The sequence below is a fragment of the Dermacentor silvarum genome, chromosome 4 (genome assembly GCF_013339745.2).
Source record: "Dermacentor silvarum isolate Dsil-2018 chromosome 4, BIME_Dsil_1.4, whole genome shotgun sequence".
NCBI classification, from domain to species: domain Eukaryota; kingdom Metazoa; phylum Arthropoda; class Arachnida; order Ixodida; family Ixodidae; genus Dermacentor; species Dermacentor silvarum.
In genome coordinates this window covers 55396185-55409666 of record NC_051157.2, presented here as the reverse complement: position 1 = coordinate 55409666, position 13482 = coordinate 55396185, and the positions used below count along the sequence as shown (strand labels likewise).

Below are 13482 nucleotides of genomic sequence, written 5' to 3'. Positions count from 1 at the left end.
ACGGTGTACACGCACGGATGCAGAAAATTTGCCGGAGTAGACATACACAGCTTCGCGGTAAAAGACAAGAAGTAATGCAACTACATAGGAACATTCCTTTCTGACCACTTCGATAATACCTTCAGCTTACAGCCGCACACGCGCTTAGAATGGCTGTCGCGCTATTCGTCATTTCTCAAGTTAACAATCTAAAAGAAATTGGTTATATGAATACATACTGAAAAGCATTTGTAAGTAACTACATTGCGTGTTATGCGTACATGGCACAAATGATTTTCGTTATTGAATATAATCAGAAAATTGTGTCAACTTAAAGTTAAACGCTAACTTGTGAAGAAAAATCTCTCCGAGATTGTCTTTCTCGGATAATTATTTCCCAAATATATGTGTTCTGAGCTGAAATCTCATCTGCAAACGAAAATATAACACGTACGCAAGCCATTCTGATATCTTCAAAAGCATTCTACTAGCGGCCTGTAGAAATGTAGTACAAGGAATTACCCGTATGAACGCTGGCTCTAGAGTAGTTCCTATAAAACGGAATCGTCACAAAGAAGTAGCAGTGGAACTTTATTTTATGTACTATACAGAACATAGTTGAAAGAAAGAACTGCTTTTAGGCAACCTGACGAAGCTCTCACCCGCTGTATCTTGGACATGGGTCAGCATTAGGCCACAGACCTATCGAATGACACCATCTCCGCGGACAACAACATGCAGTTTACTCACAGTGACTAAGGGGTAAGCTATAGTCGCATCGAAAAGCCGTCCCCTAAAACATACGTATAACAACTTAAAAAAATAAAAAGTAGGGCCCATAGGTCTGAACATGCTACTCCTTGGGCAAATGTGCACGCTACGTACTGCGCGCTAGTAGTTGCACAAGTATTCAAAGAAAATAGATAAACGTAAAGTTAGCAAGTAATTAGTTCAGTTCTGGGTGCCGTCCCAACACAGGCGCGCGTAACGGATGATGTTCCCGTTGAGCACTATATGTCGTGAAAGGCAAAACAGGGTCCTAAAGCAAGCAGTTGTCCCAGACAAAATTTGGTTGTGCGCTGCAGTTGAAGGCAGTCCTGAACTCTGGCATGTTGTGCAGCGGAATCAGACAGTTGGCTCGGGGCGAAAGCGGGTTGGACCGATGCCCGGCGTCGCACGAAAGCAGACAGGAGCGAGCGAAGAATGCCACCTCAGCCAGCGGCCAGAGGTCGCTGAAGCCGTCTCGCTCTACATGCTCTGCCACCGCTTCACGGAATAGTGTCTTCAGGCTGTCGTACGCCAGTCGTAGGCCGAGTGTGCGCAGAAACATTGCCCTCTGCTGCTGCTCGTTGATACCGCCCAGTTGACGACGCTGCAGGCCCAGACGCCAGTACAAACGCCACAGGCATCTGGTGCTCTCGTTGTATTTACGCTGAGCTGCAGGCGTCCACAGTCCACTGCTGCCGTCGTGGTTACGATGCGACCCGCCCTGCATATGCCATCATCGTAGAGATTCATGAACGTCGAACAGCAACGTTAAGTTTCTTGACAAAGTTCGACGAGTTTGTGTAACTCTGTCTCGAAGAATACAATGCACTCGAAAACGAGAAGAACAAGGAAGCTTCGGTGTCATCAGAAAAAAATGTCGCAGTTTCGCCCGAAAGGCGAAGCATCAACTGCGATAGCAAATTAGTAGAGAGCTATTCGGAGTAGGGATAGTAGTTTTATCGGCTGCATAAACTTGGACACATTTGGACTAACTGAATTAACAAGCGTGGTGTCAGCGCGCACAAGCGAACAAGAATAGATCACACCGAATGACCGCAGACAACGACTGTCAAAACGCTGGCAGCAAGCGCAGCCACCGCAGCGGGCGAAGGTTCGCATGGTGTCAGCTTCAACGGAAACTGAGCGGCGAATGCACAGCGCATACAAAGGCCAGAGCCGTGTGGAGATAAGAGACGGTGCGGGCGACCGCCACCGCCGGGCAAAGTGCAGAGTTGTGCAGAGGAGAAGTTGTTGGCAGAGGAGAAGCTGCCCCTCTCCTCCCTCCCGCGCTGCCTTCCCGCTTTCTTGCTTTCGCGTGGGAGATTGAGTGGCCAGTTCCCCTTGCGCCCGGTTGCAAGATAAGCATTTGGTGAAGCAGCACAGCGTCGCCCCGCCTCCCTCCCTCGCTCCCATACCCCCACAGCCTTTCGCGCGACGGTCGCGTTTGCTCTCCGTGATAGCGCGCGTCCCCCGCGCGCTTTCACTCGCGCATACGGCGCGCGGCGACGGTTTTATCGCCCTTAGAATTTATACGGAACCTCACGGCGACGACGACTGCGGCGACGGCGGCGACGACGGCGGCGACGACGGCGATGCCGGCGGCAGAAATCCGGTTGAAGTGTCCATATAGTTGCTATCGAAATAAAAAATTGCCGTGGTTGAACGTGGATAAACCAAGTTTGTCGAACGATAGCACGGTTTTGTTTGCTTTTGGAAAGGACACAGACGCTGCTCGGCGCCACCAGCAACCACCGCATCTACAACTGCACCACAAGACAACACAGACGCTGCTTGGTGCGGCAGCAGTGGCGAGAGAATTTTCATGCATCGTCTCACTTCAACGCGAACTAAGCGTCACAAGAACAGCGCATACGAAGCTACCCGCACCCGGCGCACTTTTTACACCTCGCATATCGCTTTGAAGATGAGGCGCGCGCGACCGCGCACTTTGTCCACATCGCGGATCACTTTCAAGATATGGGTGCTCACGCGGCGTACGAAGCAGCAGCCGGTAGTGGCAGGCTAAGTACCAGTTTGACCTTGGCTGACCCTGAATGTCAGATTTACGGAACCAGGCATATTCTGGGTTTGTACCTGGAGTAGTAGAGATATCGCTCTAAAAGTCGCAGTTTCGCCCGAGAGACGAAGCATTGATTGCGATAGCAAATTAGTAGACAGCTATACCAAGTAAGAATAGTAGTTTAATCGGCCGTATAAACTTGCAAACATTCGCTTAATAACTAAAATAACAAGAACGGTGTCAAGCGCGTAAATGTAAATATGAACCCATCTCGCTCGATTACCGCGGAATCTCGCTGTCAAAACGCTGAAGTTAGGAAGCGTGGTAGCCGCAGCGAGAGAATTCACCTTCGTGCTGTCTCTAATCAGAAATGAATATTTTCTTTGTTCGGTCTAATCATGCATAATCAATGTGTACACGTCATATATAAGATGGGGAGCGATCGCGTCGCGTGACAGACAGGCGAAGTGGTGGTGGCCCAAAAATGTTTGACCAATCATTGAGGGCTGATTGCAGTATTGGAATAGAAAAGTTTGGAAAAGCTTTACGTTATATCCCTCCATAGCCCAGGGTAAATTTATATGCAGTGCTGAGAAAGAGAGAGGGGCGCGTCGAAGGCGAGTATAATAGACGACTGTTCTTTTGGTGGTGCGAAGGTGTGGAAATCGCAATGAAGGCACGCGTATGAAATATGCGAATGCTATTTCCCTTTTTACCTCAGAGCATTGATAGGCGCTCCAGATAGGAACAAAAAGAAAAGACGATACACCTGCCTGCTGCCACCGTCAAATTCAAAAAATAATCCTTGCAGTAATAGACCTATTATTATGAACAGCACTTTACAACTACTGCTAACGAATCTTGAGTGTTTCCCTTAAAAGAAGAACCTTCATCAATGGGATCCAGGGAGTGCCGAATCAAATCGCCAACATCTCCAACGGACACCACACTATGAGCCGCCATGTCACACCACAGCTGCAAACATTCTACGCCAAGCTTTTGCGACAGAATTATGGCTGAGTTGCTGTAACTTGGAGTGTATTGAATTCTGCCGCTAAAACAAGTTCGAGGATTTTTAACTCAGGGCTGAGGCGACTGCATTCTGATGGACTTAAAATGCGAAATCACTCGTGCACAATTTTCTTTTTTTGTGTAAGTTAAAAAACACAACACCTTTGAAGATTATTCTGGAATCCCTGAGTACAGCCCCTACAATAGCCCGACAGTGCCTTCAATACGGAAGCCCCATAATTTATTTTAGATAGCGTCAGCGCGCGCATAGACCCAATGTTGAAAAGTGCTTCTTCCAGGTCAAAACGTTCGCGATTTAGTAATAGGTTATAAAAGTATGCATACAAGTTCTGGTGAGTGTCTCCGAAGGAGCCATACGCAGCAGCTCGGAATAAGCTTAAAATTTATGTACACACATCTTTAACTGAGAAGTGTCTGTCTCGTATTTTCTGCGAGTGCATGTACGCACGCTTTCTGGCTTCCCTTGCCCCGGCGGCTGCATCTCGAGGAAACTGAAATGCTAAAGAGCTCACATAGAGTTATGGTCATGACAAAGAAACCCAGGTGGTCCAAATTATTCCGGAACCCTCCAACACGGTGTACCTCATATCTGCAACGTTCCATTCAGACCTTTCCCCAACGAATGAATCAATCACACGCGCCGCTTTTGTACATCGCGCTATTCGGTTTCCTTCACTGCATCGGATGCGTTCACTTCTCTATCCGTGCATCGATCGTCGCCTTGCTATTAACAAGTTCAAAAGAGACGTAGCAGAACCTTGCCTGTGAGTGGTGCGGATGATATACGGCTGCGGGCAAGATGATCTCCACAATGCTCGCGGCAAGCAAGGTGCCCACGGTGCCGTAGTTGAAGTAGGTGGGCACGCTTGTCGAGTACAGCATCGGCGGCGATTGGAACACCGTGGGTACCACCACGGCGGCCAGAGCGGCCACGTACGTCATCTGAGAGCGCTGCTCGTGCTGCATCTCAATCAGCTGGATCCGCGTTGGCGGACGCCACAGGCGACGTTCGTGCTCGTGCATTAGAAAGCGCACAAAGAGGCGCACGAAGTCCGCACTGTCGGTCACTTCCAGCTGCGAAGCCAGCCACGCGTAGTCCACATCACCTCCCGCGTTTTCCTGTACATGGCGTCACCACATCATTGATGTTTGATACAGGTATTAGGTTGTCGTGTATTGTGTTTAGGAAGTTACGCCCGATATTCTTTAAAACTTGGGAAAATAGGAGAATTATTGTTTTTAGAATTGCTTATACTACAGAAGCATGCAGTGTAAGATGACGCAATGTAGCAATATATTACAAATAATCTGAAAAATCAGGCTAACTCTTCAACCTAAAATGTCCGACAATTGATCCTGATTGAAGGCTTGCAGCCCATCACCTGACGAGCTCATACTCGATTCAAGAAACACGCAAAAATTTTAAGCTTCTGATTTCTGTAGCGGAATTGCTTCCAACAAATTTGACCGAAAGGTGACTAAAGTCGCGACAAGCAGCTGAAAAGCTTTTAGCAAACGACCGTGAATGATGTGACTTTACGCCACATGCGCTGTCAGCCTAGAATGAAGCGAGCGTATTTTCCAAACTGCGATCTCGATCGCTTCATGCTCGCCTGATCGTTCAGCGTAAACAGCTGATATTCAGAAACGTTAGTACTCTAATGGCGGCTCAGCTTTGTATTGCATTGGTGCCTGTATTATGCAAGCACAGTAATTTCACAGGCGTCCACGTACATGCAAATCATCAGCGACCAGGATAAGCGCCGCCCGGTCGATCTGTTTAGCGGCGGTGGCGACGGTCGCCTCGGGGAGCCACGTGAACACGATGGCCCTTCGGGACGCCTCCTTCAGCTTGTGGTACATCGCCCGGAGAACCAATGGATCTCGCTCCAAGTCCAGTGCTCTCGCCTCGAGAAGGGGCCAGGCGTATGGCAGACATCGCCGAACTACAGAGACGCAGAATTGAGTCGCCGTTGGACTGTCGGCTGCGGCGTGTTCTCGGGACAGATCTAGAAACAGTATCTCGGCGTCCACGTGCGACGACAGATACAACGCAGCAGTTGTAACGTTCACGTGGTCGCTTATCACTTCGAACGCGCCTTGAACGCGGTCTACTCCCGATGATAAGGCGGTGTCCGACGCGCGTACGCTGTTCCTGGTCGAGGCGAGTACGGCATTCAAGGCGTAGACCCAGTCAGTCGCAGCAACGTCAGGCACCATGTGTTCAAGCAGTTCATCCAGTTGCTCGGGTTCGTCTTCCAATGCCCCGGCGTCTTCGCAGCCGAGCTGGCCATGAACGATTGGGTCGAGCTTTGCAACCTCCTGCGCTTCGTTGACGTCCTCTGTGATGCGTTCCAGAATGAACTCAAGCTGCTTCCGGCGAGAGAACAGGGTTAGCTTGCAAAGCAGAGACCTTCCAGCGGACAGCCGCACCACCACCTTTCCTCTCTCGTCGAAGAGCTCGAGAGCGAAGACAGTATGGAAGCCAGCCAGCAGCGATGTACGCACAAGGAGCGTGATCAGCTCGCGGTAGCTGTGCGCCTCTCGTATCTGTGCCCAGTTCAGGTCCTTACGCGCCGACTCGAGCGTCTCCGTGAATGTCGCGGCTGTCGACTTCTCTGAGGCATAGCGGTGGCAGCTCTGGTAGAGCCGCTGCATCACGTGTGTGCCTTCAAGGGCTCTGGCGTTGACGCCGGGCACTGGAGAAAGAAGTGGCGTATCGCTAAGTTACTTCTTTGTGCCTTTGAGAATGCCGCAGAAAGGCATCCGTCGGCAGTAACATGTACGATATTTCGAGAACCATCAACTAGGGGCACAAGGTTGAATTATTTTAAATTGGACTAAAAGGCAATTTCACGCAGGCGTGAGCAGAACCCACTTCTCCAGCACGCGTAATTCGGAAGAGGTGAGTTCGGCTCCTAATTGCGCTAAGTTGACTTTTCTTCTAATTTTCCATTTTCTTTTAATTTCTGCAGTTCCATTCAAAGGCATTGTAAATTTATCCGATTCTTTCCTTTACATCAATTTTCTGTTGGCTCCATGAGCTTGCAGCTAACAGAAAAATCCGGTTACCTCGGTTCCCCTTATCGTGTACACTGGTATGAGCTAAGCTACTCACTATACAATAGTTTCCTTGCTACCCACTCGTGGCCTTCACCTCTTATATGTCATTATAGCACTGACCTCTAGCCTTGCCGCATCGACGACGTGAGCGATGCCCACATTGCTGAATCCATCATCGCGCTGCGCTTTGGTATAGTTAGGACCTCCTTGATCCATGCACCATCTTAAGAGGACATGGCGTCGGCCCAGTGGCAGTGATATTCGCAACCAAACCACGCTGCCTCTTATAAGTAATAGCATTCCGGAGCCATACACAGAAACATGATCAGTCATGCATGTATGTCAGTATGCATGTACCCTATCAATCATGGATCTCTATATCCTGTCGCATTATCAATCCTGAGATAAATGAGGACTGCATCAAAAGAAAACAAAGAAAAGGTCAATGATTATGTGGTCGAGTATAGTGAAAGATAGCTCAAGTATTTGTGTCGCAAAAACGTAGAATGAAGACATATAAACCGCTGATTTTAACGCAAAACATTTCTCTCAGGATCAAAGGTTTGTTGACACGAACCATGAGTCTCAAGGGCCCATACTAAGCACAGTAGGCCGGCAAATATAACAAGCTTTCACCAACAAATGAGCCAATCATATTCGTTTTTTATACCAGTGCAGGCATTGCTCAGTCATGACGGCTTAAAAAAGCAATCATATTCGTTTTTTATACCAGTGCAGGCATTGCTCAGTCATGACGGCTTAAAAAAGCTAGCTTATAGCTATGCTTTTTTTTTTTTTTTTTTTTTGCACTGCGTGCAATAAACATAGGTCGGAAGGAAATGACAGGTGGTCATTTGAAGAAAGGTGTAGGCTCCCTTCTAGGCGTAAATAATTATTTCGTTCATGCATTTACGAAATCACGGGCTAAAGACTACGCAAGTCGATTTACCATGTTCGAAAGGTTGTCTTCTTTAATCTCCAGAAAACACTTCGAGAAGTGCCAAGACACTTGCCATTGAAGACAACGAGGACCCGCTTACCTATTCCATGTCCGTTGTGCTGTAGCATCAGGCGCTCGTTAATTGTGGCGACGAATACCGCCTTGCTGTCTTTGAAGGAGCTGTGCCCACCGCCTAGCCATGAGTTGCAGACGCGACCGTAGAAGTCGCTGCAGATGTCCTCGCTGCTGTTGAGCAGCCGTGAAAGGAACTCGTGCAGTTCGATGCACTCGGACGTGTTGCAGATGCCAAGTGGCTCAGAACGCCTTTTGTACACCATCAGCGTCACCAGGACTACAAGCAGTACGAAGGTTACCGCCATTGTGATCAGAACTACTGTCTGCATGTAGCGTTCCTGAGCGCTCTCCGGCTCGGTCTCGAAAGTCACGTTCATTGCTGCAGCAATTCGGAGATTTCTTTTAAGCGCATACTTAAAAAAATCTTTCCGCAACAGCGAAATCTCACCCTGCATGGCGGATAAAAGTCAGCATTTGAGGCGAATACAATAAGGGATCTAAGTAACAAGTCACAAACAGTCCGCAGCAAGCTTGTCTTCGTAAGTCACTTCACGCTGCAACTGTGTGACAAGCGCCATTCCAAACAATATCCGTCTTTATAGAATTTATTTAATTCTATAGAAACATTGAATACAACCAAGCTCATGGAAAACATGTGAGCAATATGACTTAACTAGGTAGTCGGGTGTTGAGAAAACGGACAAATCCACTTCATCGTACTTTGCACCGGGTTCGCTTGTTGCTGTTATGAACAGTCCGACTATGCAAGTCTGATTTCGTTTGGATCACATATCCTCGCATGTAGTTATTGAATGAAATTTAGAACGATTTTCGTTCATAAGAAAAGCTGTTACTGGCCAGCCGCATGGCTCGCCATCGTCTATTTTTACGAATGTATCTGATCTGCGATCTGCATCCTCAAAAACAATTTCCATAGTTCTAGGTGGTCTTGACGCGTCAAATAAGTATTTTCTTGCGCTCTGAACGATTTATCTCGTTGTCCTTATATATAGACTATATGCAAACTGTAAAAAAGTCAGGTCTGTTTCCTTTGGATAATTTCTGACCGGTAACATTCCAAAGGTATTGTTGCGGCTTTATTTGGCAAAAAGTGCAAGGCCAAAATCCACCGGCTGTCTACAGACATTCTGTAGAAATATAGCAGTATATACGTACACATATTATAGAGTATCTAAATAAACTTATGCGAAGAAGTCCGGGTAACTGCAGTGAAATTTAAAAAAAAAACGCAGACTAGCAGACTCACGGAAGAAAGACCACTGAGCCGACGTGGCCAAGGTAGTCTTCACACCATCCAGGCGAGACATAGGAGGCGAGAAGGTCTCCATGATGGTCACTTTGTTCCAATCGTCCTCGTCCTGATTCCTGGAAGCCTTTGACCTCCGGCGGTGGACGTACTGCATCTTCGGCAGCGATGCGTTCGAACGCCGCGGATGTGAGTCGACCGCAACCGACACGTGTACAGCGGCTTCGCGGACGTCGTCACCCACTTTCGCTGCTTCAGCGAGAGGCGGTGGTAATGCCGCCGCTGTACAGGGGTCGTCAGGAGCCGATGGCGCGTTTACTGGTCTGGCGATGGCGTCTTTGGCGGATGGTCTGCACCTACGTGGTGACATGGGAGTCGTGAGTTCGTTGATCACGTTACGAAGGATATCCACTCGTTGCCCAGCAGGCAAGATTTGGAGATTGACCGAACGTCGTGCATCACGAAGTTCAGGGTTCGTGGTGGGGCAAGAATATTGACACATGTACTCGTTTATCTTTCACCAGTGACCGCTTGTCACCGGCTAACAAATGTTACACGTTATCGTTCGGCGCAGGACACGCCTGCATGTACCGGAAGCTTCTCGAACGTTATCGATGCTTCTATCCGTCGTCTGTGGTCACCGACGCTTATGTAATCTGATTGTATGAACAACGCGAATTGTGTAGTACTTTCTGGTAGACCCGCCGGCACCAGGCATTACTCTGGAACCTTCGATGACTGATGTATAAAAGCCAACGCGTTTCGCCGCTGGTCAGTTTTTCGACGACCGACGCTTGTGCTCGCCGCTCTTGTTGTAAAATGAGTTCGTTTCTTTGCTGGGCACAGGATCGCCCAATAAAGAATCAGCTTCGTCATTCACCGCTTTAGCACTGTTTTCTTCAACGTCACTGCTACGTGACAATATCAGTGGACTACCGAAACAAGGCGGTTGCTGTAATATACAGAATAGGGGTTAGAACCGCATTGGATTGCGCGCACCTCACGTTGCCGGAAATTTATGCTTAGTGGAGCGTACTGCAAGCTAAACGACACAAGACATTGTTATAGGAAGTGCCACAGTCACGCAGAGGATAGTAATATTTGCTCACTTTCGTAAAAACTTGTTAACACTTGATGGTAATTTTTTTTCAAATTCGTTAAGCACAGAAGTGCTCGAAAGCGTCTAAAACATCTCAGAAGTTTGTCAGCCGAAGAAATGCAATCTAGATGCTCTTGTATTTCCGATCATTGCGTCATAGCTATCCGCAAAGTACCATTAACATGCTTAGCACAATGACAGCATATCCACTTAAAAAGTTGATCTTCTAGCATGGCTGCTACTATCGGCAAACGAAAGTTAGTTCGGTAAACCTTTTAATGACGACGTTGTGGACACTGTCATCTTAAAAGGACCGAACCATAAACTCAAGCCCGTGAGTTCGGACGGGAGGGGCCCCGAACCCTACGTCAGTTCACTTCTAAAGCCCCAAGGCATCTCCCTCACAGCTAGACTGCAATTTGAACAGTGGTCATAGGCCACGCCTCAAGTACTGCAGGGGTAGATTTGGCATAGTTGGGGCCGCTATGAGTACCCCCGCCCCTCTCTAATAATAATTTTAAAAGCATTAACGTAAAACGTACAACTACCCCTTTGAGTTTTGCCAACTCGCACCTCATCTTGGACAGCTATCACGAAATAGTATGACATTCAAACAAAAGCTGCCCAAAGTTCAGCGGATCAAGTTTTTCTTTTTACGAGAAATGCTTTATTCATCAATCCTTTCACTTACCTGAAACCACTGGTAACGCGAATCAGGAGGCATGGCCATGTTCGTTGTCTAATAACTAAAGTATTATGTTATGATTCTTTCACTGCTCTAAATATAGGAGAATAGCATCAACTTACCCCTGAATTCTTATTGTGCACGGGCGTCACTGATGTTATCTAATTTTGACATATTGCCATATCACGTATGACAGATGTTCTAGTTGGTCTTAAATTACCTATATGTGCTATAAAATTGCTAAATCTTGTGTTTAGTTTTTCCCCCTCCATCTTGGATCGGTCATGCCTACAGTATTCCCTAACATTCCTCCTATACTTACAGTTGTAGCTTCGTTTGTGTTATTTCTTTGCCTCACCTCTCTTGGTGAAGCACCGGGTCCTGTCAGCCAATCGGAAAATAACTATATGGAGAAAGAGATTGTTCATTTACCGCCGCTAATTTATCCTCGCGCGAGCCTAGTTGAACGGAAGAATCACATAAGGATTGAAGGCGCACATGGCAAGACCTTCTACTGCGATACACGCAGGGGGGATTGTCACTACTCGGCACCTGATAAAATTATCCAAAGCCTCACTTACACCGCGTCAAGTTAATGGATATGAATCTACGGTCTAAAATGAGAAAAATTGTAGTGAAGAAGGACGGCTCTCAACCATCGCCAGCAGGTATACGAACGATTCCTCACCCAGTGTCATCCCAACCTGGATTGGGCAGGGAAACCGTGGATTTCGCGGCAGGTACTTCTACCGAGGCCACGGCACCGGGTTCGAGCAAAGACGAAGAACGAGACTTGGAAGCACCCCCAGGTTGCGGCGTGGTGGATTTGAAGTGTGGGGTGGGCGCTCCTTGTGACGGCGCGGCGGCGTCAGCCCCAGGTGGTGCAGGCTGGGTTAAAGCCGGAGCGCAGCTTGGTGCTGGGCCCGCGGTCCTTGCGTCGGTCGTACCAGAAGCTCTAACCACGTCTGGCTGTAGTGGGCTCATTGGGCCCGCTGCTCCCGGGGTGGTCGTAGGGCAAGCCGCTCTGATTACCGGAGTAGCCGTCTTGCTGCGCTTTTGCCGCGGGGATACCGTGCGCTTACGCTTGCCTCCTCTCCTGTTGCGATGTACTCTGGGCTTCCCCGCACCGCTGTCCATCGTGAGTTCTGCGATGTTCCTTCAAGTAGGGGAGAGTTGGAAGGCGGGATAAAAAAAGCGCTTATGTAAGGGAGCAACTTATGATGCTTCGGGGACAGAATGCGACGTAATGGCCGTCCTCGTATTCTTCTTCTTCTTCTGAACCTCATGCGAACCTGCCATGAACTCACGCGCTGTGTCTCATTGTTGATATACTTCGCACACATTTTCATTTTTTTTATATTAGCACTGAAATACCTTTCGCAGTAACAGGCAAAGAAGTCGACTGAATAACGCAATCCTATTATAGAAATGTAATTGCAAAAAAATATTATTCGGGAAAAATAATCACCGTGACAAAGGCTACACAGCATGTGTCCTGAAACATGCCCTGTCATTTCTTGGCAGCACATCTTATCACTATGCATAAATAATTCGTAGCGCTACTTTTCACTCCAATTCCTTTCTAGGTTTCTTCGCATATTGAACACCACAAAAGGCAACAACGCTTTAAGGTTGTTTTTGTGTTAGTCGATCGATCGCTATGAGAAAGAAGGCTTTCGAAATTACACGACGAGGCCTAAATTCCTTTCTTGACACAGTATCAACGCAGCTATGCTGACTTTTCAACCTATAGCGGACTTAAATGGTAGTGTTGCTTAGACTAATGCGAGTCGTCGTCAGTGGTAAAACTTTCGCATGGAACAGAAAATAACTTTTTAATGCGTTAGCATAAGGAGTAACAAAGTGGGAAAAAAAAGTGCATGTGTGGGAAGTGTGGGAAGACGATCACGTGGTAATGCAAAACACGCTCACGGATGCAGATCTGGAGCCAAACCTGACCACAGCTTTCGAGTGCGAACAAAAGATCAGCTTTACGAAGACAAGCGTGCCCCTCGCTGCCCAGCCGCGTCCACCGGTGATTCCTGTCTCCGTCGACTCCACCGCGAGTCCTACAGCGCAACTTGCCTAGCCGCCGTACCCAGCTGTCCCTTCCGCCTCGCCCGGGGTCCACGCTAAGTCCCTGCAACGCGGAAGTGGGCTGGAGCTCCATCGACACACATCTTCCAGCTACATCCTTGTCTATACGAGTGGTACCGCACTCATGCCCGTATTCCTACAGAGGGGTAGAGCTTGGGCTGTCGTATACATCGAGGTCAATTTTGCTGTGGTTCGTTCTAGACCAGGACAGTCAGTGCACATTCGTTCGGCACCGTACCCAGCTGCCCCTTTCGCCACGCCCGGAGTGTCACCCACGGTGTCGTTCGCTGGCGTTGACCTGCCAAAACGGCACATCTCGAGCTTTTCTGAGAAGCGCCGCGACTGGCAAGTATTTTGGTACGGCAACGCGGGTCGTGGTCGAACACAGGACAAGCGCTGTCCTGCGTTCCTGCCTTGAGCGTGTTTATTTCGCGCTGTTTTTTCACCTCTCGTCGTC

General features: G+C 48.3%; 1 protein-coding gene across 1 annotated transcript; it reads right to left on the bottom strand.

Moving 5' to 3' along the window:
- Nucleotides 1-1018: 1018 nt before the first annotated feature.
- Nucleotides 1019-9695, bottom strand: LOC125944962 (uncharacterized). The gene is made up of 5 exons (XM_049666434.1): nt 9145-9695; nt 7903-8256; nt 5534-6498; nt 4562-4918; nt 1019-1468 (listed from the first exon to the last, which is right to left on the bottom strand). The coding sequence occupies exons 1-5, from the start codon at nt 9644-9646 to the stop codon at nt 1019-1021; spliced, it is 2628 nt and encodes an 875-aa protein (XP_049522391.1). The 5' UTR covers nt 9647-9695.
- Nucleotides 9696-13482: the final 3787 nt, after the last annotated feature.

Coding starts and splice junctions, on each gene's coding strand:
- LOC125944962 (XM_049666434.1), bottom strand. CDS start 9,646: ATGTGTCAATATTCTTGCCCCACCACGAACCCTGAACTTCGTGATGCA. Junction 4,919..5,533: donor TGGTCGCTGATGATTTGCAT/GTACGTGGACGC, acceptor CGCCATGTACAG/GAAAACGCGGGAGGTGATGT. Junction 1,469..4,561: donor ATCATCCGCACCACTCACAG/GCAAGGTTCTGC, acceptor TGGCATATGCAG/GGCGGGTCGCATCGTAACCA.